Source organism: Bactrocera latifrons, unplaced genomic scaffold, assembly GCF_001853355.1.
Source record: "Bactrocera latifrons isolate USDA-ARS-PBARC rearing strain unplaced genomic scaffold, ASM185335v1 scaffold_573, whole genome shotgun sequence".
In the NCBI taxonomy this organism is placed as follows: domain Eukaryota; kingdom Metazoa; phylum Arthropoda; class Insecta; order Diptera; family Tephritidae; genus Bactrocera; species Bactrocera latifrons.
In genome coordinates this window covers 56,410-84,382 of record NW_017537238.1, presented here as the reverse complement: position 1 = coordinate 84,382, position 27,973 = coordinate 56,410, and the positions used below count along the sequence as shown (strand labels likewise).

The following is a 27,973-nucleotide window of genomic DNA, read 5'->3' as shown; positions in this document are numbered from 1 at the left end:
TGCAATGGATTTTTTGTGATAATAGAGCTTGGTGGACAAAGGTGGAAGTTCATCCCAATAAGTCTTGCAATTTACCGAATACCTCATTTTTCTTTTGTTTACTATTTCTCACTCCTCCGTGTTGCATTATTTCGCACTTCCTAAACAGTGAAATTATTTATACTTAGGCTTTTGAATTTTCTTTAGTGCATTTCAAATAAAACGATACAAATAACAAATAAATTTGGCCATACTCTACAGTAAATAATCGAATTTTGTTCTGTTCCTATTTTATTGCACGCTTCACATTGACAGTAGACGAGGAATTCTCAAAACAATTTAGCTGCGGCCAAATTTTTGCGCATAAAATACACCCTCATAATCAAACCAAAATATTTTAAGAAAAACTATACAGTTGAACAATAATTTTAATCGAATATGATTGGGTTAAGTGTTACTATTTTTTTGTTAGACAATGTAGTTATTATAACATTACTGAACTGAAGTACACATTATTTTTATTTAATTTTCAGTCATTTATTTTTATATTCTCACGTACGTGCTTATAATTTGAACAAAATCTTACTTTAAACACCTGGAAGAAGCTGTATTAATGACTTTATCCGGCGTACTAATGTGCAATTAAAGTAATTCGCAGAATCCGAACCAGAAGCCGATGAGAGATGGTTACAAAATGTCTCATTGAACACTGAAATCATATTCTGCTTCAATAAGCCGAAATCCTCTATGGTTGTGGCATTCGGAAGATATTCTGTAAATGTGTAAATTTGATATTACAATTTTCCAAGTGTTTTTTTTTTTTTTTTGATTATATAATATTTTATAGTGAAAATCAGTAAACGAGAGTTCGCCCTTATATATAAATTTTTCGATGGCTCTATATTATTTCCTAGCTCTTTTTTTATTTTTCCAACAGATATCTCAAACAAAGAATTGCATAGATATCAAACCAACTGCCATCTTATATTAAACTATTTCCAAATAAATGTTAAATGTCTTAAAACAATTTTCGAGGTATCTTTAATTTTTACACCCTGGACGGAGTATATTAAGTAATATATAAATGATCATTGTGACGAGCTGAATTGATTTGGCCATGTCCGTTTAGCTGTATATTTGCGAATTATTTTTGAATATTGTTCTGAAATTTTGCATACGATCAAATTAAAGTTCCGGTATGGAAAACTTTTTTTAATTGACAAGATATCTTCAAAAAATTTGACATAAATTATTATCTAAAGCAACATTTACAATAGGTGCCATACAAAGAGAACGGTCAAAAACAAATTCGGAAACTTTTTATTTGTGAAGGTTATTCTTGCTACTGAAGTTACCATTTTTCTTGTTGCAATGTACTTCTGAAAAATTCAAGTTAGAGAGAAAATATATACAGTATATTATTATGTGTTATCATTACCTTCAATGGTAAGTGCTAAACCCTGTCCAGTTGCACTAGCAGTCGATCTCACGTAAAAGTCCAAGTGTAGCCACAATAAATACAAAGTTTGTTCGATGATAAAAACGTATAACGAAAGCTCCTTTTGTCTGTTTTCGTACTGTTTAGTCCACTCGATATTGGAGAGACGAGCTGAAATAAAAAAAAATATGCAAAATTTTTTATAATTTATAAATTATGCGTTAAATAATATACATTTACAAATAAATAAATATAAACGTAGGATARTAAAACGAGTTCATAAATACACTCATAAAGTCTTAAATTAGTGGAATACAAACTACGCGCGATTCATTTAAATAGATACATACAGTTGTCCACAAAAAAATAGATGTGACATGAGAAAAACGAACAAAAATGTTTTTTTTCAAAATTTTTGCACAGTGTAATTTGCTAAATTCCGTTCTATAGTTTTAATATATAATGGTTCCAAAGTTTCACAGAATATTAAAGTAATTAATATTTCGTTGAATAACCTCGATTTTTTTAACACAGCATCACATCTCCGAGGCATGGAGTCTATGAGATCCTGGCAACGATTTATTGGTATTCCTTTCCTGGTCTCTTCCACTACTTGCCATAAGTCTCTCGAATTTATTGGTTTTTCTTCAGCTACTTTCTTCTTGACATCTGTCCTCAGGTTTTCAATGGGGTTCAGGTCAGGAGACTGAGCAGGTCACCACATAACCTCTACTCAGTTGGCACTAAACCATTTTTATACCAGCAAGTATATTTAGAGTCATTATCCCGTTGATATACCCATATCAATGGCATATTCCATGAGGCATGTGTTAATATTTCCTCATATAATATTTTGACATATGCCCATTGGTCCATGATGCTCTTTTGCAAATTGTATCCGATCTTCCATGTGTTTCTCTTTTAATGTGGGTGTTTTTCGTGGACTTCTGGCAAATAATTTGTTCTGCTCCAAAAGCCTTCGAACAGTTTCAGTATTAACTGACAAATTTAGTTCGTCATGGATGGTCCTAGCAAAAGGATTAATTTTGCAGTAGCGTACCATATTGCGATCGTCTGCAGTGGATGTTTTGCGCTTTTGTCTACAAATTTCATTTTTGTTTCTATAATTTAAGATATTTGCTATCATTTAAGCATTTTACGATTTTTCTGATCTCTTTATAAGTTTTTCCTAGTTTTCTCAATTTTTTTATCGTTTTCCGCTTTTTCCTGTATAATGATTTCCTCTACCCACTGGATAAAAACCCAACGATTAAATAAAATAATAACTAATTTAAATTGCTGCTGGATTATGGAACTATATTTACTTTTCGAGTTTTGTGAAAATTTTGTATGTTAAGGACTATTTTGAAAACGAAATATCGAACACTCCTATTACTTTGTGGAAAAAACTTTGTGTATAATATGTATGTATGKGTGTAATAACATAAATATTTCCATTGCGATTTAAGGATTGTTGTTCATGATTGTTAAGTTTTATACAACATTTCAAAAGTAACTATACTTCATAATAATGATTTCAACTAATTTAGGATGAATTTAACGATTACCTTCAAGAAACAATTGTTGATTGTTTTTTCGCAAAACCAAGATTGCCAAATACGCATTTTATTGAAAAAATGTATTAAAAATTAGTACTAGATTTCTTTAGAGCTGCATACCAGCACAAGAAAATTTAACGGAGGAAATTTCTTGACCATTTCTTAAGCGTTTTTTATATGAAGTTTTCACATTTCTTCAGAGCTTAATACTAAGCTATACTACCTGTTTTATTTTTACGTTAGGAGCCGAAATGTCTTCATTTACACATCGCAGGAGCTTCGATACCTATATACCTTTCATATTTACGCGTATACGAATCGTTTTAACGAATAACTAAAAAAATGTGATTTTAATTTCGCGTCAATTGACTAAGTTCTGGAAACTCGCTGAGCTAACCTTTTAAGATTTCGTTATACTATATCATCATCTAAGAAAGTTGGTCGTTAAGATAATGCTTCTTTATTAGCATTGCTTCTTTATTAGCTTTACAATTTGAAGAATGTTCTCATAACGGGTTAATTTCACAATAATTAGGCTACGTGCTTACAAAATAAAAACTGCTGACGTAAAAACATGTTCATTGTTTTGAAGGTCATCAGCTTTCTCAAGTCGATATGCAATTCATTATGTACAGCAAATGACGTGGCAAAAATAACATTGCTTTTTACGAAGATAAAAAATCATATTACTTACCAGAGTTATCAATGCTAGCATCAGCCATGTAAGATCTGCGGGAAACTATATTGTCAGTAATTCGTTTTTGCATCTCTAAATATTCTACCGATCCTTGTAGGTGATTCAGCACTGTCGTGAAATCAAGCGATTCATTTACACTTCTCTCCAACTTATCTATTCTGAAAAAATTATTTTAATCTTTATATATACATATATAGTAGTATACTGCCTTGATTATTAGAAAATATTTTATTTTGCACATTATTATTATGATAAAATAATTTTTAGTAAAAGATATTTAAAATTATAAGATAAGCCATTTTTATTATAAATCAAAAAAGTGAAAAATTATCCCAAACCTTCAAAATTATCTGTCAAAATTTTAAGAAAAACCCGAGTATACCGTTTTATAGCGCTTTGAATTAGTTCGATAAGATAAGTTCCTCTTCGAGTTTGCACGATATTATTGAGATATCTAAGCGAATAAAACCACACTAAACAACAACTTAAAATTTGGTACAACCACTAGGAAAACTAGTAAAAATACCATTATTATAAAAAGAAAGAAGCCCACTTTTTATTTAATTTTTAATGTATTAATGTGGGAAGCGATTACAAGACAACACATAGTAGACACACTTATTAATGACGTAAACAGTCATCAAACAGTAATTGCGCGCCACACCTATTGTAAGAAGAAAACCTATAAACTTTGAAATAATAAAACAATTAATTTAATTAACATACTATAACAAAAGTGTTATGGTATCCCCGCGAAAAATTTAAAGAAAACATCTTTTAACAAAATTTGGCAATTTAAATCTGGAAAGGAAAGTGCGCAGTGTGTGTGAAGTAAACTAATTAAAGACGTTTTTGAAGGAAACGTAAATAAACGTAAAAAAACAAGGAAGGAAGCTCTAAATTCGGAAGCAACCGAACGTTTTATACTCTTACAAAAATCAAAGCCAAGGAAATACTTTAGGTCTAAAACTAATCATATAGAGTAAAGTCGACCGGATGTTTGAAAATCTTGATATTAGTTATATAGAGGTTAGTCCAACTCTTAGCTCAAATTTATCTATTTTAGGCACAAAAATACACTGTTATGAGTAAAATACGCTCTCTTATTTTCATTGGGATAACTCACATATTGGTCGATATATGCGGTACAAAGTCACCTGGAGGTTCGAAAATCTTTATAGCATATTGAGTATATCGTCACCTAAAATGCAAAATACCGTAACAACATTTTCGGAAACTTACAGAAGCATGAATGAAACTCGAAATAAAATGGAACATGAGTGAAAAAAAAATTGTAATATGGGGGCTAAGGGACAGTCCGATTTTTTTTTTTTTTTTTTTTTTTTTTTTTTTTTTTTTTTTTTTTTTTTTTTTTTTTTTTTTTTTTTTTTTTTTTTTTTTTTTTTGAATACAGACATACCATCATAAGAGGAATAATATCTTTTAATTTTAGTTCTATATATCACAGTTTCACTGACATTTTCGATCACAAGTCAACTATAGTTACCGGGGTCTAAAAATTCGATACCTGAACAGTTTTTATTTAATTTGAACAGTTTTTGCTCAGAAGGTGGCACGCACGAAATACGTTAATCGTGCAACGTTGTTTCCCGTTACATTAATTGCTTCTTGATTTGTGTACTGGAAACTGAACGAATCATGAGAAAATTAAACTTATGCTATATGGGAAGTAGGCGTGGTTGTTGTCCGATTTCGTCCATTTTCACAATGTGACATAATATAATAAGAATACCACGCACTTAATTGTGTCGAAATCGGTCTGTCGGGTATCGGGGTATGGGATTTCACCAAAAAGTGGACGGCGCCACGACCATCGTTCAATTTCAACACTGGCTCTCAAAGGGCACTCTCATATAATCTATGTGGTAAAATTTAATGTCTCTGGCGTATTTAGTTATTGATTTATCGCTCTTATAGTAGTTTTTAACAGTACCGTTATATGGGGAGTGGGCGGGGTTATCCTCCGATTACGCCTATCTACGAACTCGAAATTTTTTTTATCAAGGAAACCACAAACCAAGTTTCATCGAGATATCTCAATTTTTACTCAAGTTACAACTTGCACGAACAGACATTTCTACCGGGTTTCAACTTTTCTCGTTATCCTTATCATCTTCCTAAACTACTGAACCAATTTTAGTAAAATTTAGCACACTGTATCCAGTTCGAGCCAACTTAGAAGATAGAATAATGAAAAGCATGTATAAATAAAAAATACAGTCAAAGTCTCTATTAAGCGGACATATCTACTAACTGGACAGAAAGACTGGTAAGAGAAGGCAGCCTTTAATTCGTTATTTTTTCCGATATAATTTATTTGCATGAACATATTTAAAATCAAATCTCAACTACAATCCTTTGGATTAATACGGTATTCGTAAATAAAATTTTTACTGCATTGAATAGTTTATGACATGTATAATAGTATAATATGTATACCAAAGATCCACTAGTTTATATATATATATATCCCTTTAATTATTTCGCTTAGGTTTATGTGAAACGTGCAACCGTTAGGTGAACATCAAACTATAATAATCTGTTCAATAGAATAGATTTATAAAAACGTGGATCAAAAAGTCTTCTTTTGCTACAAAATTTTTATTAAGCAAAGCAACCGGTGAATACCGGTGAAAACAGTAACTGTAAAACAATGGCCCTTGAACAGACTTTAGCATTGACAGCACACGGACTTAGGGAATATTTGGAAAGTTTGGGGTTAGGAGCTGGTGGACGGAAAGCCGTACTGCAGGACAGCTGGAACATTTCGACCTGAATATAAGCGATGATGAGGCCGATGACGACGGTAGCAGACATGGTGTGAATATATCGGTTGTAACAGGTTATAACTAAAAATCTGCACTAGCACTAACAATTCAAAATATACTATTAACAAAAAGGTAAGCTATTTCATGTAGTATAATTATATTATTTTAAAAATTAAATAAAAAATTAATGTACTTCAAAATACGGGGTCAGCAACCCGCTTTAGTTTAATCAGGACACTTGAGCACCGTTAGTATCAACTTCCTTAAGGCACTTTCGGATGCTACGTTTTCCAACCATTTTTATACACTAAAGCTTTGACTTGTCCAAAAAAATCCTCAATCGGTCGGCATTGTGGTAAGTTTGTCGGGAGTACGTCTCATGATTTATTGCCAGTCCATTTGGTTAAAATAATGGCTCAGAAACGTCCTTAGGAAAAACTGCTACTGAAACTGTAGAGCATAACTATGGACTCATTTTTTTTTTTTAATTTGTTCCTTATCTCGATAGGCGTTATAGATATATCGTCTGTGTAATTAAAATCTTTGCCCGGCATTTGCGGCCCGCTAAGTGAAAAGTAGCTGTAGTCATCCAAAATGAATGATTTTCCACTCAAATTCTTGCACATCCACCGACATTGTGATTTAACTTGACTTATCGGCTTTTCGGTGTACCCTGGACAACGCTGCTCTTTTCTATTGCTAAATCTATTTAACGTTTCGCAGATATATGGCTATGACCATTCGAATTTTCGTGCGGCTTCGGTTTGACTTATGCAATACTTATTGTTAAACGCTGACTCTTCCGAATGTAGTTTTCCGAGTGTAGCTTTTTTTCAGAACCCGGTTGGCTTTCTATTTTTGGAGTACTTAATATTGAGTATATTGTTCTTCTGAAAACGCCTTTCGGCATAAAATGCACACACATACACTTTTTTCTGGCGATTACATGTTTTTTATAAAAATTTACAAAGCGGACGCGGAAGTGTTGCTGCATAGAAGCCATCTTAAGCAGTAATTGAATTTGTAAGCTGTTACAAATTACACGTCAAAAAGATGATGCAATCAATTCGCTAAGTGCGTAATAATAGGTTGCCAAAAAAGTCTTGCGGTATTTTTAAATTTTATAACGGTTTGATGACTCATGCCCAGCTCTTGACCGATGCTACGGCTGCTACTATGCCGGTCTTTTTCGACTAATTCAGCGATTTTATCGCAATTTTCGACGAGGCCTTCCGGAACGTGGCGCATCTTCGACCACCTCTACATCAGAACGATAACGTTGAAACCATCATTGTGCGGTGGAAATGGAAACTTTATCGGGTCCATTAACTGCACAAAATTTTTTGGCGGCTTGAGATGCATTTTTGCCTTTATCGTAGTAGTACTGTAAAATATGCCGTATTTTCTCGTTATTTTGCTCCATGTTTGCGACGCTATAACTCACGAACGACTTAAAAGAAACGATAATCAATCAAACACGTGTTAGCGCGTGAAATGAGCTTTCCAAAAAGGTATAGCATGACGATAAAACTAGAACTACGCGCTCTCAGCGCCAACTAGCGAATATACCGCAAGACTTGTTTTGACAACCTAATATTAGCATTTGGAAAGTAAAAATATAGCAGGCCATTAAAATTAGTGCAGATTTTTAGTTATAACCCGTTAGAACGATTTAAATTTGAACAATGACTACAAGACTTCGAAGATAATGCGGAAGCAAGGCAATGAGCTACAAAATATATATGGCAAGCAATTGTTAAAGGGTATGGCAAAGATTCAAGCAAAGTTCGAAGTCCAACATTAATTTGTAGCTTGAGTTCGCTAAAATCAGCATTGAAGGCCAAGATCGGTACCATAGTTTCGGCAATTTAGGAATCGACGTAAACAGCAGAGTGAAGTTTTGCGTGAAGACTTATATTGTCTGATGGAAATCGGTAAGTCTATAAATTTAAATGACCATAGCCTTATAGAGTACTACATCAATGATATACCAGATTCCAAGGCCAACAAGTCGAATTTGTATCAAGTAAGGTCTGTCGGCGACCTTAAGGAACAAATAAAAATGTATGAGCGAATCAATACTGGAAAACTTTCATCGCAATTTGCGAATTCGTTGAAGCCACCGTCGTCTAATACGGAGAAAGTTCAGACTTGGAGACCCGCGGAACAGATTCAAGTGCACCAGTTGCGGAAGGAAGGGCATAAAGCATCTGACTGTAAAACTATTGCCAAGGTCAGCAAGCCAGAAAGTGTTGCATGAATATAATGACAAAGATAAGCAGGAAAGCAGTTTACTATTTAAAGATTTAATTTTTACGGCACCTAATATTGTATGATGCCGCAAACGATGTCAGCATGGTAGTCTTGCGATCTCATGGTTATTGACAACATACCTCTGGATATCAAGTTCCATGTCATTAATGATATCCTGAAGAAAGTAGATTCAATCGTAACTGAAGATGTTAAATTTTGCAAGAAAAAGTTAAAGGAAGTAGAGGCAACCGACAGAAGTGTTTGTACCACAGAAGTGCGGCAGAAGTTGGTGACATAGGGCACGTGGACGTAGTTGATGAACTGCGCGGACACAGCGATGTGTTAAAGGGTGTTATGAAGGAACACGTGATGAGTGCTAGAGGGGACGACTTAGCGAGCCCAACGGACGGACACCAGTAAGTGTGGCGAGGCATCAAAGTCGTAAAGTATAGACGGAATAGCCGTTAATGAAACATATGGGAAAATTGGATATGTTGCGACTTTAGGAGACTGACTATACCATTACTATATGAAATACGGTATATTACACAAGGATCCCACCAAAGAATTGATTGTAGTACCCATATTCATGGAGGAGGATAAGAATGGCACATAAACAAAGTCACTTTTCCAACGAGAAAACACAAGACGTCGTAGAAAAACATTCTAAGTTCCACATTTAAAAGCGAAGGCATCTCGGGTAGTAGAAAGCTGTAACGAATGTTTGGTGAAGGAAAATAAAGTAGGGAAAAAGGAAGGCTGGCTTAATTCAATTAAAAAGGAAGGCGGTCCATTGGGTACATACCAATGTCGAGCTATGAAAATATCAAAGACATGTTATAATTATTTATTGGTGCGCATTCTCCAAATTTGTTTGGCTTTATCTAACACAGACCACGGGAGCAGAGACGGTAGTTGATAGACTTAGGAAGCAGTCATAGATGTTTGGAAATCCGAGGCGTATTATGTATTAGCAACAGAGGCTCAGTATTTGTCATCCCTTTTCAAAGGGTATTGTTGGAAAGAAGGTATTCAGCATTTAACAATTACTACGGGTATTTCAAGAGGGAGCGGACAGGTTGAACGAATATACAAAATCATGACCTATGATATCGAAATTATGCACCGAAAGTACTGGTGTTTGGTATAAGCAAGTAGCGTACAACAGACGATAAATTACACACCACCTCGTACAAAAATATCGGCGTTTAAGATATAAACTGGATTAGAAATGCCAGAGCCTGAAATGCCGAATCTGCAAAAGCTTTTAAATAACCTGGCTACAGAAGATCGATTCAGCGATTCAGAGCGTGAGAAAAGCCGCCTTCAATCGAAATAGAACGTAGCTCGACTACAAGAGGAAAATCGCAAAGCCTCTAAAGCTTGCGGCAAAGCTAAAAGTGAGTACAATATTAACAAATGGTAGCAATTAAACGTACAGTATGGATCTGGGCCGAAGCTGCAACCAAAATATCGTGAACCGTACAAGATCATTAAGCAGCGAAAGTTGGAGATCACGAACGACCCGGACGTACTACCACAGTTGCAGAATTCATGATAAAATGGAATTCTTCATTCGGGTAGAATGAAAGCGCAGGATGACCGATTGTGGGACATAAGCACAGTCATCAATAAGCGACGCACATATTCAAGCGGCCGGATCATTTGTAACAAGAAAACCTATAAACTTTGAAATAATAAAACAATTAATTTAATTAACAAGTACGTTTCATTCAATGGGCGATCCCACATAAATAAAGCACCAATGAAAATATCGAAATAGTAAGACTTTTCAACTAAAAATAGGAATATAATTTTTCAAATTTTGATATCGAAATACGGAACCTAAATACCTATATTTGTATATATACAGTTGGTGTTAAAATAATAGTAGTGCCAATATGTTGAAAGGAAATTGAGAATATACGGGTTGCTTATCTTCTAAAATATTTACTTTGCTTTTTATTTTAGTTTTTAGGTACGTACTTTATTTAGAAGTATTCTAAAAGAAAACGTATGTTGTTAACATTTCTAATTTTTTAAAAGTTTTAGAAACATAAGTAGCTTAGTAAAAAATGTATAAACAGTAACTCTTTGAGAATAATGCTATGGAACGCTACTGGTATTTCCAAAAGGAAAAATTAATCAAAAGTTATTATACACGGCAGGATTATTAATATATATCTATTGTACGAAACGCATTTTACGAACCATTAATTTCTTAAAATTAAAAACATACCTGCACTAGATTCCGATCGTTCTTTGTATAGCAGCTATATGCTATAGTAAGCCAATCTGAACAAGTTCTTCGTATATTACATTATTATCTTGAAAAATAACCTGTACCAACTTTTGTGAAGATACATTGTCAAATGTGAAAGTTTTCCATACAAGAACTGGATTCCGATCGTTCAGTTTGTATGGCAGCTATATGTTATAGTGGTCCGATATCGGCAGTTCCAAAAAATGAACAGCTTCTTGAAGAGAAAATGACGTTTACAAAATTTCAAAACGATATCTCAAAAACTGAGGGACTAGTTCGTATATATACAGACAGACTGACAGACGGACGGACAGACAGACAGACATAGCTAAATCGACTCAGCTCTATATACTGATCATTTATATATATACTTTATAGGGTCTCCGACGCTTCCTTCGGGGTGTTACAAACTTCGTGACAAACTTAATGTACCCTGTTTAGGGTATAATTATGAATTGTATTACATACCACACACGACAAACTCAGCACGAGGAGGCAGTGCGATATTAAAGGTCCCGGTGGTCTAGAATCCTCAAATTAAGGGTGTTTTCTGGATTTTTTTAAGGTTTAAAAAAAGAGCATCCAATTTAAAATTTGTACAGTTTATTTATACACTTATGAAAAGTACAAAAATATTTTATTGTTAAATTAAATAAATTTTTTTTTAACAATATTAAAAACTACTTTTTTCGGCGTGCCGTTGATGAAAAAAAAACTTTCCATCCGAATCATTTGAAATTTTAGTTTAGTGTTTAGAAGATAATATCTATTGCTGGGACTACAACCAAAAAAAAAATTGAAAATTAAAAAATGTTCACGCTTTTTTCTGAAAACAGCTATTTTTGGACCAGTTTTAGATCGAAAAAATATCAAAGTTCTTAAAATTAAAATGTTATCGTAGTCCCAGCGATAGATATTAAATATTAAAATTTCAAGTTATTCGGATGGATAGTTTTTTTTCATCAACGGCACGCCGAAAAAAGTAGTTTTGAGATAATTACGTACAAAGCATCCATTCATCGAGCCCCTCGACCGCGCTAAAACGGCTGTAAAAGCTAAAATAATGTGAATATCCTTCCAAAAATTCTACAGTACATTCTTAAGGGACTATACTTTCGAACTATCAAAAAAATCCATTTTTTGAAAACTCTAGACCACCGCGACCCCTCTGTATTGTCCAACTAGGCATAATAACAAACATATGAATTTAAAAAAAAATATGACGGAAGGTACATCTACGGTGAAAATTTAAGACAAAACACACTCATTGGGGATCTCGTTTAACTGCAATCAAAGGTCGAGAACTTGCCAAAGCTATACAAGCAGTTGAAAGCAATTTTCTTTCTACAGGTAGACTCACTTATTGGCTTACAGATAGACAGAAATTGCCAGACCTTCTTCACTTCTTTATAACTAACGAAAATCCTTTTAAGTATTAAAGATAACTCAGATTTAAGCTCTGACCTTTCACCAGTGCTAAGCCAACATTTTGTAATAAACATACTAACTGGTATGAATTTAAAAGTATACTGAATAAAGTCGACCTAAAACTTAAGCACATATCGACATGTTTTGAGTTGGACTGTGAGGTTGAARATTCCACAAATATAATTCAAAACGCTGCATGAATTTAAGTGGTACCAATTACTCAAATCATATCTTAGAAAGTATCTTTAAAAAGCGCAAGCTTCGACGGAGATGGCAGAAAACTAGGTGCTCTGCTCTCAAAACTAAGCTTAATAAATGTACAGTGAAACTAAGAACACAAATTAAACAGTTTAAAAATTTTTCCTTAAAGCTTATCTGACAAAACTACTAAATTCACTCTGGAAATCTGCTTAATAAACAAATAAAACATAGCATGCCATTAAAACTAAATGAAACTACATGCTGCCGTATTTGCAAATTATTTGAGAAACACATTTACGCCTAACGATGGATATGAGAAAAACCGTGGTTGGTTGGATCCACACATCAGCATTTCTCCTGTTACTATTAAAGAAATTAAAAATGTTATCGGGAACACAAGACTCAAAAAAGCATTTGGGTACAATTTAATAACCGGAAAAATATTATGCAATTTACCAAAGGATTGTATAAAAAAAAATTGTAAACATTATAAACAGTGCATTATGCCTAAGATACGTTATACCATTTACACACTTGTCTCCAGGCTCAATTAATTTTTTATTGAAGGTGCAAAGCGATTATGCTTTGCGTATCTTACTATGAGCTTTCCTAATTTATCAGCCATTGCAGACGTCGTCCACGTATTTCAGTCTTCGATTTGTATACTATGGTATTTCGCATCATCCTCGATGAGTAATCAATTAAATGATCTATCTTTTTTTATAAGGGCAAACTCAAGTCCTTCTATGGAAATTTTTTTTATTTGACAAGGAATCTTCAAGAAATTTTGCATGGAGTATAATCAAAGGCATTATATTATACAAACATTCCCTTTAATCCTAAAAAAATGCACCATTCAATATATTTTCCTGTTTTTCGATAAGTTCGCGCGCTTATAAGGAAAAACATTAAAATACTCAATCCTTACTTTTTTGAAAGATTTTGTTGATGTTTTATATGCTGCTCAACTCCTAGCACCTTTTGGCAACTATTGAGCTATAAAGTGGTATCTTTTTTTACGGAATTTGCACGGAAATTAAAAATAAATAAATGTGTTAAAAATTATAAAATTACCTTTTAAGTGATGTTTTTTTTTTCGGTGTGAATAGAATATCACTCAAGTTTATTGTATTTGTAAATTTGTATCGGAAGAAAATTGTAACATTTGCGGCGATGTCCACAAAGTGTTTGATGCAATTAGGTTCAGAAAAGTCGTTAAATTGAGCATCCATTTTTGTGTTTCGCTTCAAAATATCGTTATTTAATACAAAATAACAGAATATATGCAACATATATCTATTAATTTTGTGAGAGTAGATTTTATATTGATTCGTTTTTACATCATCTGGTAAGTATATATCCTGAAAAAGAAGACACCATAAATCAGCAGTCAAAAATGTTCATGTAAATATTGTACCTTTCGCATAACTCGCGCAATAATACCGGTAACCACAGAAAGTTCATTCATTATACCTAAATCCGAATGGGACAATCCGGTTCTTAGTATGAACTCGATGATTTCAAAATGAGAAAATAAAAAATTCGCTATGTGGGAAATAGCTGACAGATTGTCCATTCCAAGAGTTGTTATAATAGCATTACACAGCTGTATAGCTGGGAAAAATATCTGGCGAAAGCGATTATCCACTGCAGGCAGGAACTCCGATACGGTATTTTGACTATTTACAAACCCTTGGAAATTTGGATGCAAATCAAACACCCTCATTTTTGATAAAACACTTAATAGTTTAGCTGATAACAGCATTTCAGCACCCGTAGAACAATTAGCAAATCTGAACAATAGTGCCATGTGTGATTCATAGACATATAACGCTTTTATATTTTTAATTGAATCACTTACGATAAGGCACAAATCTTGATCGGATTGTTCTAAATTTTCGATGACATTAGCTAAATAACCCCTATTTGCAAACAATTGCAGAACACTCGGAATATTATTAAATTCTAACGCTGAAACAAAACACGACATAGCAAGCATTTTACATACATCATGCCCAATAACACAATCACGACACATTATATCAATCAATTTATCTCCAAATAGCGAAAATAATTCGACTGGAACTTGCGATACGACGGAGTTTACCGAAGGTGCGAGATTTTTATCTAAACGAGAAACAAATCTGAAATATAAAAAAAAATTTATAATAAATATATTTACCAATAAGATAATAAAAATATGATGATTGAAAAAAAAATGAGTTAAAGTAGCACTAGAGAAAAAAGAGAAACTGAGGAAGCATTAATACACCTATTACTGGTTTCAAGTCCACTCACTTGAATTGAAGGTAGGCTGTTTACCAAATGGTAGAAACTTAAAATTCTGATAGATGAAAGTTAAATTTTAACATTCATTCACGAAGAAACGAATTCAAAGAAAAAGCATGGTCATATTTAGAATATCTCCATGTATGTCGAGTTATAATGAAAATCTGATTATATGATTATATACGCTAACCAAAAAGTTTTAATTAAATTTTTTTAAGTGTAGTATCGTCGATGCGCACACATACATCTATTTAAATTTGCCTTACCGTAAACCTCTTACAGGGGAGTATAGAGAAATAGAGAAAATATACAATTGAGTAGAATAAGAAATTTTATTAATACAAGTTTAAATTTAATTGAAGTTTATGATAATGTTGATAATAATTCCATTCCTTTGCAAGGTCCATTCAAATGTAAATTGGTTGAAATACCGCCCAATTTTGATTCCTATCAAATTGGTTCTATGAACTTAGCTTTACTGCTAAGTATTTTGCTTCCGAGTCTACAAACACACTCAAATTCCTTCACTATGTGTTATTATATGGGTAAAGTCCATCTCCCTTCATCACCTACGGTCTCACAACAAATAATAGAAACATAAAGAAAAAATCAAAAAACTATTTACACGAAATTCGGCCTAATTTAGAGTGAGTTCGGAAGCTAATATTTGTGACACAATTTTAAAAGGAATTTATCATTTCAAAATTCACGATATATTTTTATAAAATAATAAAAAAGAAACATAATATCTTTTTCAAAACAACAAATGGAGTGATTAAGAATGTATTAATAATAATACCCAACGATTACCCTCCCCCCGCCCAACCGACGCGAGGGTCGCAATCCGCGAACGGGCGGAAATAGCCGAGTCATAAAAGGCAAGAGAGTTTTAAGCGTTGCGATCTTAAGCTGCTCAGCTACAGAAACAACAACAGCCAAAATTAAGAATTAAAATTAAAGTTTATAATTTTTAAATGTTACTTGTTAAGATTAGATAAAATAATTTTTTTAATGGTAAAGAGTGCGTCTGTTAGATCAAATGTGCTGGAATTGTTCGTTTAGCTCAAAATTTGTTCTAGAAAATTTTAAAAGTAAGGGTCTAAAACTGCCTGGTAACGCGAGGGGGAACGTTAAAATTAATATCAGATAAAAGAGATGGGCTACAGACTGATCCATTCATGAGTTTTACAAGAAATATTATACCAAGCATCTCCCAACGACTAGCGGGTGTCGGGAGATTTATAAGTCTTAAACGATTAGTGTAAGGGGGAAGATTTAAGCTGGGATTCCAATGCAAATGATTTAAGGCAAAAAGTTAAAATTGTTTTTGAACGGACTCTAACTTATCCGAATGGACTTGGTAACTATGGTTCCAAACCACAGATGCATACTCTAATATAGGCCTCACCAGAGATATAAAAAGAATTTTCGTGGTAAGCGGATCTCTAAATTCTTTAGACAAACGTTTAACAAAACTAAGATAAGAAGAAACCCATTTTAGAATTATTGGTTGAAAACAAAGAAGATCTTGTTTATTCAAAAGAATTTAACGGGATACTTTATCAAAAGCTTTACTAAAATCTATGTATGTGTATAACATCAGTGTTCTTATTCTACCTAAAGCTCGTTGATACATGTGATACAAATTCAAGCAAATTAGTTATTGTAGATTTCCCTTAACGAAAACCGCGCTGAGAACAAGAAATTAGTGGAGAGATCCGAAAGGCTATGTCGTCTGTTATAATTGCTTCAAAAAGTTTAGATATTGCAGATAACTTTGCTATTCCCCTATAGTTCTCAATAGATGACCTAAATCTACTCTTATGTAAAGGAATTATAAATGACTTTTTCCATATGGATGGAAATAAGCCTTGCATAAGAGATGAATTAAATAGTTTTGTTAGGGGTTGGTATATATATTTGGCAAATTTTTTAAGAAAGCATGAGGGAATCATATCTAGGAAATAATTGTATGATTGTTCTAACATATTTAACTGATATAAGACGTCTACTTCGGAAATACATTCATTGGTGCATTAATGATAGAAGTCGGACATAACTTGTGCTTTTTTGGAGATTTTTGAGAGTAATTGGACTTGAAGAATTTAGCGAACATATTGCAAATGGTGTGATTGTCACTAGACATACTATACTTATATTTCATAGCAGACGGAAAATTAGAAATCCTGCGTTTGGAGTTGACGAAACCCTAGAACAATTTTGGGTTACCTATAATATTATTTTTTACTTTATTTATATAATTATTACAACATATTTTGTTAAGTTCAGCAAATTGTCGACGCAATTTAGAATATTTTGAATAGTCAGCAACTAAACCAGTTTTTTCTTTAATTTTAAAAGCGTGTTTTTTTCTATTTTTTAATTTACATAATTCTTTCGAAAACCATAAATTAGAACTAATTTTTTGAGTAACAACGCACTTCTGAACATATTTTTCAAATAAGTTTAAAATAGTTTCATTAAAGTGGGAAGCACTTAATTCAATATAGCCACTGTAATCCGGCCAAGTTAATTTAGAAAGTTCGTAAATAATCTTCTTAAAATTTGCTTTCGCAAAGTTGAACCTAAAACAAAGGTCTTGTGTATTATTATGAGCAAAGTTAGTTATGATTTCGAAGTCAATTTTCAAAGCAAGACGGGTCCTCTGGCCGAACCAAAAGATCCATCGGATAACGGAGAACATTGAAGCGTTATCAACATAAACTAGATCTAAGAACTTATCTAATTCGTTTGAAATTAAATTAATTTGGATAAGACCCAACCCCGACATTTCATTTAAGAACTCGTTAAAACATAAGCGAGTACTAATAGGAATGGTGTGATCATCAATAGATTTCCATGATACGYACGGTAAATTGAAATCCCCCAAAACAATCATGGAATCAGTATTACTAGCCATTGAGAAAACATTATTTATTAATGAAGCATGCTGCATATAAACAGATATATCCGAGTGAGGCGGTATATAAAGTTAAGTAGATATGGCCACTATTAGCAAAAAACGAATGCATTTAAATTCTATGAAGTCTGCATGCGGAACATCGACTTCTTCAGATGTAATTGAAGAATGAACAGCAAACAAGACACCACCCCCTTTTCTGTTCAGCCGGTCATATCTATAGATTTCGAATTCGCCGTTGAATATTTCATTATCAAAAATATTAGTATTAGATTCTGCTTTGTATCCATTGCAATATCTTTGACTATTCCCAAATGGGGAATATATTAATATATCGCATAACGACCATGTTACAATTTGCCAATTTGCATGTTTCAGATTTGCAAAAACGATGAATTTAGCATTTTTCATAAATTCCAAAAAGTATTTTTGCAGTACATTGTTAATGTAGAATGAAGGATGTCGACTACATTTATAAGACAGAATCAAGTGAATTTGAGAGCAAATGTCTACAACATTATTACTGATTATTTGCAAACGAATCAAGTAGGATATGTTAGCGTAGCTCATAAAGTGATTTTGCTTTCATCCTTCACTGTGTCTCTGAGAAACATGTACATAAATTACTTAGATTCAATGCCAATTGTTCAGCCATTCGGCAAGTCATCGCTTTTTGTTACAATAACCTGCAGTCCAAAGTAATATTGATACTAATGAATCGTCTCATTTTAAGCTGAAATGGTTGAGAGTGTATCTAAATCGAAATTTAGAATAAAGATGTTTTTGGCAATGTTGAGCCTCTTATTTATACAATCGAATTTCATAAAAGAGTTTTGCCCCATGCTCACTTTTTGAAAATATTATGTAAAAATGTCAAAATTGTAGAAAAAATAGTAGTTAGTTATACCTGATGCGGCATTATTCATTATTAATGAGATTTTGATGTGTTCGTTCCAAGTGATAAAATGTATTGAAACGTTATTGTAAAACCTATGTGACGATTCACAAAAAACAAATAATTTTTGCTCGAAAAAATATATTATTTACTGGAGATTTCAGTTAAGTGTTGTCCGTTGTTCCTCATGCATCACGATCTGTAATTATTGAAAATTGTATTACGAATTGCGCTGAATTCCCATTTTTTAATAACAATACAAAATACTCAAATATTGCAGAACCTATAACAGAGTATGAATGAATTTGTTTACATTAAAAGTTACTTTCTAAACTATCAAGAGCTAATTAGTAACTATCAAACTTTGAATTTTAAGTCGGGATCAATTTATAATTTCTTCACTTCCACCTAAACAGTTTTTCATATAACTCAGGACCCAAAGTAAAGAACAGGAAGAGTGATGTCCACTACACACATACGATTATGGAAAACAAAAACTCCTTTTACCATGTTACCTACTCAAATGTAAGATTGTCCCTATCTTATTTTGTAAACCAAAATTTCAATAACAAATTCTTCATTCTAATGACATGAACAATGAATACTACTAAAACTAAATAACATTCAATTTAAGTTAAACTTAATTCGTAAAATTAAAAATTTTCAATATACATACGTTTCATAATTACGGGATGTTATTTTTTCTAAGAGATGCCCATTTAACATTCTGAGACAACTCAGTATTGCAGCGTATAAGTTTATTCGAAGCTTTTGAGACTTAACATCGCTTACTACAATCCACTCTAAAAGTCGCTTTAATATTGACTTTAGATTTAATATGTTTGAATCTGAGCTTACAATATTAATAGTTTTCATATTTCCGTAGTATGCAGCATTAGTTTTGTCGTTTCCTGTAATTTTGCAGTAAGATAATATTAAATACGGTACAGCATACTTGATTAGACTTATATATTACTTTAAAAGTTACTGATCGAATTACGAGCAAATTTATTTCTATACTATCTCTTTTCTTTGACAATGTTTTTAAAATAATAATGTAAATGTCTAGTACGCTTTGCATATGTTTCCAGTAAAGGATTAAAAATCTATAATAATAAAAATCGAAATTGTAAAAACATCAGAAAGACTTTATCTAGAACTGACTAACTCAGTTTCAAAAGCTTCTGAATTTCGTATTTTCGTTCAAAAAACATTTTCATTTCAAAGAATTCAAACCGAGGTATATATATACGATAATGAACTAATATTTTCAAAACTTTAATGACTAATTTGGAAAACTGGTGTGTTTTTCTTTGAAGGTATTATGTGATCTGACCAATCAATGACTATTTTAATAATTTAAACAGCATGAATGGACAATCAAAGATTTGTCATGTCACTGTTTTTTAATACCAGGAACCTTAATTCCTACGAAATTTAGCTCGTTCGTAATTTAGTGACCAGATATTCTATACTATGTTTAGGATGAACTAAATATTTTTTATATAAGTATTTGAAGTAATTAAATGACTTACCCATGTTTTCTAGATTTCGGGAGAAACATTGTCGTAAGCAAACAATGAGTATAAAAATTGCTTCAGATGTTAAAATGGATATTTCCAAAGGAGGTTGTATGGATACTGCTTTGTTAAGAAGTTTTTGCAACATTTCAAATAAAAGTTCTTGTTTAATAGTGTATGGTAGAGTATTTTCCGAAGCGTATATAAATATAATTTCAGAAACCTTAAATTTTAATATAATTACATAGAATTCGAAAAAGTTATACAACTAAATACTATACCTGTGCCCAGGCATCCATCACTTTTATTGTTCCCCTGTTTTTGTTTCGCATTTCATTTATTTTGAGAGCATATATCAATATGGACTCAATTTCCTGTAAAATTAATTTTCGTTGTCCGCCGGCTATAGTGCCTTGTACATTGCAAAGCTCATCGTGAAGTATTCTATGCAATTTTTGCAAATTAATTAAGGAATGACCCTCCTCTGTTATGGATTCACACTCATCGAATATTTGTTTAGATAAAGAGATATCGAAGAAATCCCATTTAAAAGTAATTACTTCTTTAACCTCAAACTCTAAATAATCCAGAATGTTACTAAGCAAAAAATTTGGCACTTTTTCAGATTTCGGTTTGATAAAATGCTCATTTAAAACCGGCGATGAGTGAGAAAAGAAAAGAGTCGAATTAATAGAAATTTGATCATCAGCCTTGTTGGTAGCAGTACCCAACAAAATTTCACAAATTTGCTGAACTCTACTTATTTGACAATAAGAACTTGCTAGTTTTAATTCTATGGCAGTGCATTCTAACAAGTAACTTGTCTGATACAGAATATGGGAGTATTTTATGTTTTTAAATGGGAGTTCATGTAAGTGGCGGCAAATAAAGTCATTTGATGCTCGTAAATATCGCAAAATTCCTTCGGACGTACGCGTATTTGAACACAACAAATATAAGATGAAATATGAGCTCTTGTTAATTTGCTCCAAATCTGCATCGTAAGTATTTGAAATTTTCATTGCCTATCCAGTGGTAAAATATATTAGCTAAATTATTATATTATTTGCATAATAAACTCTCACCTCCAAATGTTCATCTAGTAAAGCTATTATTGCTTTTAAACAATGATTAGTCGAATCTGCAATATTAAGTTTTCGTTTTTCGATAGAATCAGTAGAATATTCAAATCCAAGAAGATAATACCCAATATTTGGATATGGCTGTGATATACAATTTCGAAGAAACTCTAATATAGAGGTTTTAATTTTTAAATAAATTTTATGTGATTTTGGAAACTCGATAGATTTTCCATTGAAATTAGTTGCGTTTATATCCATATCTAGACAATCCACAAACCCTTGACGAATTTCATCATATATATATCCGTTTGAAATAAACACATCCAATATTTGGTTTGAAATATTAGGCATTTTCGAAACCATGTTAAGAATATTTACAGCAGCAAAGGAGTGATTGGGTAGCCAACTGCAGTACATGACAAATTTTGTTATGTTCAAAAGATGATCCGGACGTTGGCTGCGTGGATTGACATCTAAAATGATTTTGCTTAAACCAAAAATAATATTTGACGTATTCGCAATATTATGAGAATTCAAAAACTCTTTTTGTTTGATTAATCCTTCTTCTATTATTAAGAGGCATAGAAGAGCACTTTCTTCAAGCATCTCTCTTTCATTAAATTGTTCGTATTCATCAAGCTTTTGTCGTGCGTCATCAATTATTAGAAGAAGCAAATTTAAAAAGTGAGATTTTTTATGCAGCTGCAGCATTATATAATATCCCATTGGCGAACTTTGGTCTTGGATGTCTTCAAAATCTTTTGGCGCAGGTTCATATGTTTGAACTAAATAATTCAATATTTTCAAACATTTCAAACAGATTTCCCATTTTTCTGTCAAATTTTTGTACTGTCTGTTAGAGAGATAAAAAATAGAATACTTGCTAATGTTAATAATAAAATTTGTAAAATTGTAAAGCAAATCGAGTTGATTTAATTTTTAAGCAGGAATAAAGTATGCTTTAGTTGCATATATTAGCCTTCTTACCGATCAAAGAATTTGAAGAAAATTTCTTCAACAACAAAAGTTATATAAGGTTGCAGTCCTGGTTTTCGGTGGTCCGCTCCTAAGTTTTTAGGCATGTACGCTTTTAATAATGAAAATATCAAGTCTAAGATCCCTTGAGAAAGGGGATAACATTCTAGACGAGATTCATTTTGCGATATTTCCGTTAGAAGGTTGCATGATTCTAGAATAAAAAGAAGTTGCAATATAACTATATAATAGATAATAGTCATTTGCATAAAAGTCGAGCATACACTGCACAAAAAGAATATTACTTTAAATTAGTCAAATAGTAAAATGAGGGACGGTAAAAAGTAAAACAAAAACATTTTTTTGCGATGATCCAAGAAATGTTTCGAGAATTAAACAAATAAAATGCTGTAAAACAATTTTTTCTTAGTGTACACTTTGAAATAATTTGCTCTCTATTACTATTGAAAATACTGTGAAAATATATTATATTCTGATATCAATGTACTTTAATTTTATTTAAATTTTGTCATTTCTTCTATATTGTATTAAAACCAACTTTACAAGTCCTTCCCCCACTTTCTATTTTAAATTATTTAAACTAATATGTTAAATGTTAAATCAAAGGGTGTTTACATTGTACTATTTGATGTAATACTTACTATTAGAACTTATAACAGGTAATGTTGGAATAATTTGAGAAGTCTCAAGGATGTTCCAAAAAATGGTTGCTGTTTCTTTAGACTTGGTTAGCGCAGCTAACGTTTGCAATATATTTCCTTTTAACATGAGTGGTACCGGACAGCTCAATAAACCTAAAATATACATGTCGCAAAATAAGAATATGAACACAAAGATATTGCTTGAAAATATGACAAAATTACATTTTGAGAATAGTACGTAGTAGTAAATTTAATTACCTAGAAGTATTTGTAGTGGGGCCCAATTCGGGTTTTCACAAATTGCTATTCTTGATAATTCATCATAAGTAGCCACGGCTCTTATCACTTCGAGTACTGACTGAAGAGCTTCAATCTCTTGAGGATTAATACTTCTGTTTAAATGCGTTTTGTAAGATATTTCACTACCTACACCATGTTCTTGGCGCAAATTTCTAAAAGGAAATAAAACTATGTTTATGGCAGCTATTTGTAGTATTGACTAAACGTATTTTTGGCTTAAGATATTCTTATAAAAAATGTCAAGAACTTGAAATTATTATCATAAATGTAGAAGACGTATTATAATAAATTTTTTTGTATATAAATGTAGTACGTTACTCTACTTACGAATAGTATTGAATCAAAGATCCGAAAAAATGTTCCCAAGATAGAGTTGTACTTCCAGTTAATCCTGAAGCTTGCTTCAGAAGATTGAATGTATTACGCGCGGACTTTTCACAACTAGTCAAACCAGCAATCATTTTTAAATATGATACAAACAAAGTAGATGGCAATAATTCTCCAGCCAAGCGAATAAATTTAAATAGTGAAACTGAGCGAGTAGTGGCTTTCACAGAAGTGAACGTGGAATCGAGTGGTTCCCAAAATTCAACGCACAATGCTAATCCTGCTCTATTATCTTTATAAAATTTAGATATACATAACATCAACATTTCAAAACTATGATCTAAGTTAAATGGCGGCTCCAATCCTTCCTTTATAAATCCCATAACGGTTCTCGCAGTCTCATCTGCCTTTCCTCGTAACTCAGTTACTTTGGAATGCATAAATTCTATAAAGTCCGTTAATAGCATATGAATACGACGATAGAAAAATTCGTGGCTAAATATCCAAAAATAATAATTAAATACTTTCCTAATTATGTAAGGAATTTCTTACCGATATAAATCTTTGTTTTCTAAAACATAGTAATATAAAAACTCAAACACTTTGCTGTTGATCGCGGCATCAATAAGTTGTTCATCATATGCTATAATTTTCGATGAAGAATTCGGTACTTGCATAGATGCGTGTCGGAAACCAGTTAATGCTAATCCAAAAGCGAGTTTGATGGTGCCAATTAGACCATCCTGTTGAGTAGGCATTAATACGTCATAAACAGTTTGTAAAAAATCCCCTTGGGAAAATATAGGAATGTTCTGCCAAATATTGCTAGCAGCTTCATATTTCATCAAAACACTAGTATCACAGGCGTACATCAATGAAAAAATAACTTTTAATGTTATATCATCTACTATTCCGGATGATTGAATTTGGGCGCAATTTGATATATTTTTAATTAGCTTAATAACTATTTCCTTAGAAAGTCCTCTTTGCGCTGACCAATAAAATAATGCCGTTGCTAATCCCATTCGGATATCATTGTAAATTTGCTGAACTTGGTTTTGGTGTTTTTTTGATCCCAGTGCTCGATTTTTCGTTAAGATAATGATCTAGAAGAAATAAAGCATATTTTGTTTAAAACTTAAGCAGCCAATTAGAGGTCAGCTCGAGTATAACGGAGCATTTTATACTGTTGCAATTTGTGAGGCTTAAAAACATTGACTTTTTTTTTTCTTTCGACTAATCTTTATATTAAATATTTTAACGGATTTCTCGTAAAATTGTCTACCTTATAACACACTCTTGAGTTGTATGAGTGTATTTTTGAATAAATGTCCAAATATAATATAATGGCTGCCCACTTTCCTTTTATTCTAATCCGAACAACTTAACGCTTTACTACTCATTACACTTTAACATCATTTCAGGTTTCCGATGAAACTTAAGTATAAACAGCCGATTCTGATGAATACATCACTTTAGAGTTTTATAACTACTATTTAAGTGGAATACTACATAAATTTTAATATTACAGCTACTTAAATATTAAACAGCTTTGAAGAGATATAAAAGTAAGACTAATATAAGTATACAGACTTACCATGGATGGAATAAATCAAATACAAAGTTTGTAAAAGTCAAAAATTACATTTAGAAATTGAAAATGTCGGAAAACGTTTAATTCAAACAGGGCTATTAATAAAAAAAATTACTTACCTCTTTCGATATATCAAGCTCATCTAATAGGCCAACAATTCTTTCGAGGATGTTGTACTGATTAACCAAGTTCTGGGTGAAAGAAGTAATCAAATTGGATATCTAGAAATAAAAATAATAAAATAATCAAACCATTACTTGAAGAAGAAAAATATATAAGCGTACCTCTTTTGGAATTTCTGTTACCCATGAAATGCCATTAGTTGCTCGAAAAAGATCTCTAAGCGATTGCACTAAAGCCTTTTTCCCATCATAGTAAAGTAAAACGGCAACTAATCCTCTTGATAGCCCAGGGTGTTTGATCATTTCTCGTTGCGCAGTGCAAAGAAGTTCCAATGCCATTATTTCATCCACATTGAACATATCCGATATTATAACGGCTTCATCCAGCAATTCCTTGGAAATTGCTACACTTCTAGTATATTTCGATATTGGCACACCATCTATTAGACCATTTTTTAATAGTTGCCGATGTTTTTCATTTTTTTGCTTAACATATATTTAATAATTAAAATTAATAAATTGTGAATAATATTTATTTTGCTTTTTATAATTTAATATATTCTTTAATATTTCTTTATAAAACCTGAACGATTTTAAGTAGAGTAAAATCGGGTATTTCCTTTTAAGAAGCCTGCACTGTATGCCTACTTGTGAGTTATTTTATTTGTATTTTTTGCTTATGGGCTGTTGGCAAATTATTACTCACATAATAATAGCTATGCGGTGAGTTTTTAAGAGAGTATTATTTGAAAGAAAAAGAAAAACCTTACACTTAAATTATTGTGTAAGTTATTTAAAATTCACTGTACTACCTATCTATTATTCTGTGAGAAATACACATCAGGTCTTTTCACGCTATAAAAGTAGACCGATTTCGACATTTCTCTTCAGTAAAGTTTGCCATTTCGTCATGGAAAAGTATACGATCGAATGAGGGAAAATTATTAAAATTTCCTACAATAATTCGAGGTTAGTGGTCTCAACTTTAAGAGCGCTACGTTCAAATTATGATCGTCCTAATCATCGTCAGAACAACAATTAAGCGTCAAGTGGAAACATTTGAATACACAGGCACAGCTAAAAATTAGTGAGGAAGACCTAAATCAGTCTTTCACACATCGTTGGGCACCTCTCTCATTTTTGACTGAATGGATTCGTCAATAAACAAAATATGCGCTATTGGGCAGGTAGCGATTCACACGTACTCCATAAGCCACCAGTGCTTCTAGAAAAAACTACGGTTTGGTGCGTTTTATGAGACGGCGACGTCATTTTGCCGTACTTCTTCCGTGATGATCAAGACCGGCATGTTACTGTGTTTGGGAATCGCTCAAAGATACCCGAATTGAATGATATGGTCTTGGACAATATGTGGTTCCAGTAACCAGAACGGCGTTACAAGCCACACAGCGAATGTCACATCGATTTATTGAAAACTAAGTTTGTTGAACGTGTTATCTTACGAAATGACCCAGTCAAGTGGCCGCCTCGGTCGTTCGTTTTTTTTAAGTCTATGGTCTATGCCCACAAGCCAGCGGCTATTGATGAACTTCGTAGTAATATCGAACTTGAAATTCAGCAGATTCGACCGATTATGATGGAAAACCGTCGAAGACTGGCTTCAACGTCTGGACTTCCGCAAACGTGCCCGTGGTGGCCATGCAAAAGAATAGAAAAGAAAAAAGGAGGCCATCCATAATGTCATCTAATATTCTTTCACAGGAATGAAGAGATGATGATGATATTTATAAAGCCATACCAAAGCAACTATAAAAAGAAACCTAAATATCGTTAAAGTATGAATAACGATTTTTAGGTACTATTTTATACACCTTTACCTCCTGTTGTCAGGCTAAGTAATCAATAGTTTATAAATTATCTACATGCGATCATATTGTTGTCTAATGAAAGAGCTTCATAACATTTTATTCAAGCGTTTCTTCTATTTGGAGTTCTTTATTACGAACTTATAACAAATTCCAAATGTACGTCAAATATTGTATCGGCAGAAAACTTTCCTTGTATTAATTCCTAGGAATGGTGCCGAGTTGACAGTCTTTAGCGGGATGATAATCCTGGCCCATTCCGGACCTGTATTATATCGGGCCAAGGAATCTCAACTCGACTTTCCTGAAAATTTTTTGCGAATATGCCGCTCAATAACAACCAAAATAATTACTAATATTTACCGCACTAATTTCTTAAAGTGACCGTTTGCTAAAACATACCGGGTACAGGAGCAACGAGGTAAAACTTTGTTTATATTTCTTAAAATGACTTTCCAATTCAATCAAAGACTGTTCTGTTGGATTACACAGGTTTCGTTGAATTATAGTATTTAGATGTTTATAAGGAGTCCACAAATCCTCCATTGGTCCTAAAAAGGCCTCTGGACTTTGTTTACAACACTTCAACTTATCCATTTCTTTTTCTGCTCACTACCTCGATAATGTGATCACCATTCAAACATTTGCACAATTCTTGCGCCAAAACAAATTGCGAATAGGGATGCCAATGCACAATATTTGTTCACTTTTATAAAAAAAACTTAACCTGTTAGTTACACGGCCAAGTAAATATATACTGTATATATATTTCTTTAGATAAAAATATTGGGTAAATTTTAGAATAGGATCACCGACGTGAGGTAACAGTGATTATTGGTTAGGATGCAACCCTT

The 27,973-nt window shown here is 32.5% G+C and overlaps 1 protein-coding gene across 2 annotated transcripts; it reads right to left on the bottom strand.

Annotated features, from left to right (window-relative positions):
• Positions 1-494: 494 nt before the first annotated feature.
• Positions 495-27,773, bottom strand: LOC108974650 (nuclear pore complex protein Nup205). 2 transcript variants are annotated; one of them, XM_018942626.1, is made up of 18 exons: positions 27,522-27,773; positions 25,456-25,779; positions 25,291-25,392; positions 24,130-24,683; positions 23,578-24,072; positions 23,209-23,402; positions 22,951-23,103; positions 22,301-22,502; positions 21,317-22,166; positions 20,513-21,256; positions 20,247-20,454; positions 19,388-19,622; positions 14,025-14,751; positions 13,682-13,968; positions 3,671-3,831; positions 1,418-1,588; positions 1,335-1,358; positions 495-751 (listed from the first exon to the last, which is right to left on the bottom strand). In XM_018942626.1, the coding sequence occupies exons 1-18, from the start codon at positions 27,714-27,716 to the stop codon at positions 567-569; spliced, it is 5,811 nt and encodes a 1,936-aa protein (XP_018798171.1). In that variant the 5' UTR covers positions 27,717-27,773; the 3' UTR covers positions 495-566. The 2 variants fall into 2 exon arrangements, with proteins under 2 accessions (XP_018798171.1, XP_018798172.1); XM_018942627.1 differs by lacking the exon at positions 1,335-1,358 and having other exon boundaries at positions 567-751; positions 27,522-27,716.
• Between the last annotated feature and the right edge of the window lie 200 nt (positions 27,774-27,973).

What these genes read in the sequence shown, in the direction of transcription:
- LOC108974650 (XM_018942626.1), bottom strand. Translation starts at nt 27,716, where the DNA reads ATGGATAAGTTGAAGTGTTGTAAACAAAGTCCAGAGGCCTTTTTAGGA. An exon ending in TACTAGATGAACATTTGGAG is followed by an intron (nt 21,257 to 21,316) that starts GTGAGAGTTTAT and finishes ACCACTGGATAG; the next exon opens with GCAATGAAAATTTCAAATAC. An exon ending in AAAAAAACATCACTTAAAAG is followed by an intron (nt 3,832 to 13,681) that starts GTAATTTTATAA and finishes TAATTTTTTCAG; the next exon opens with AATAGATAAGTTGGAGAGAA.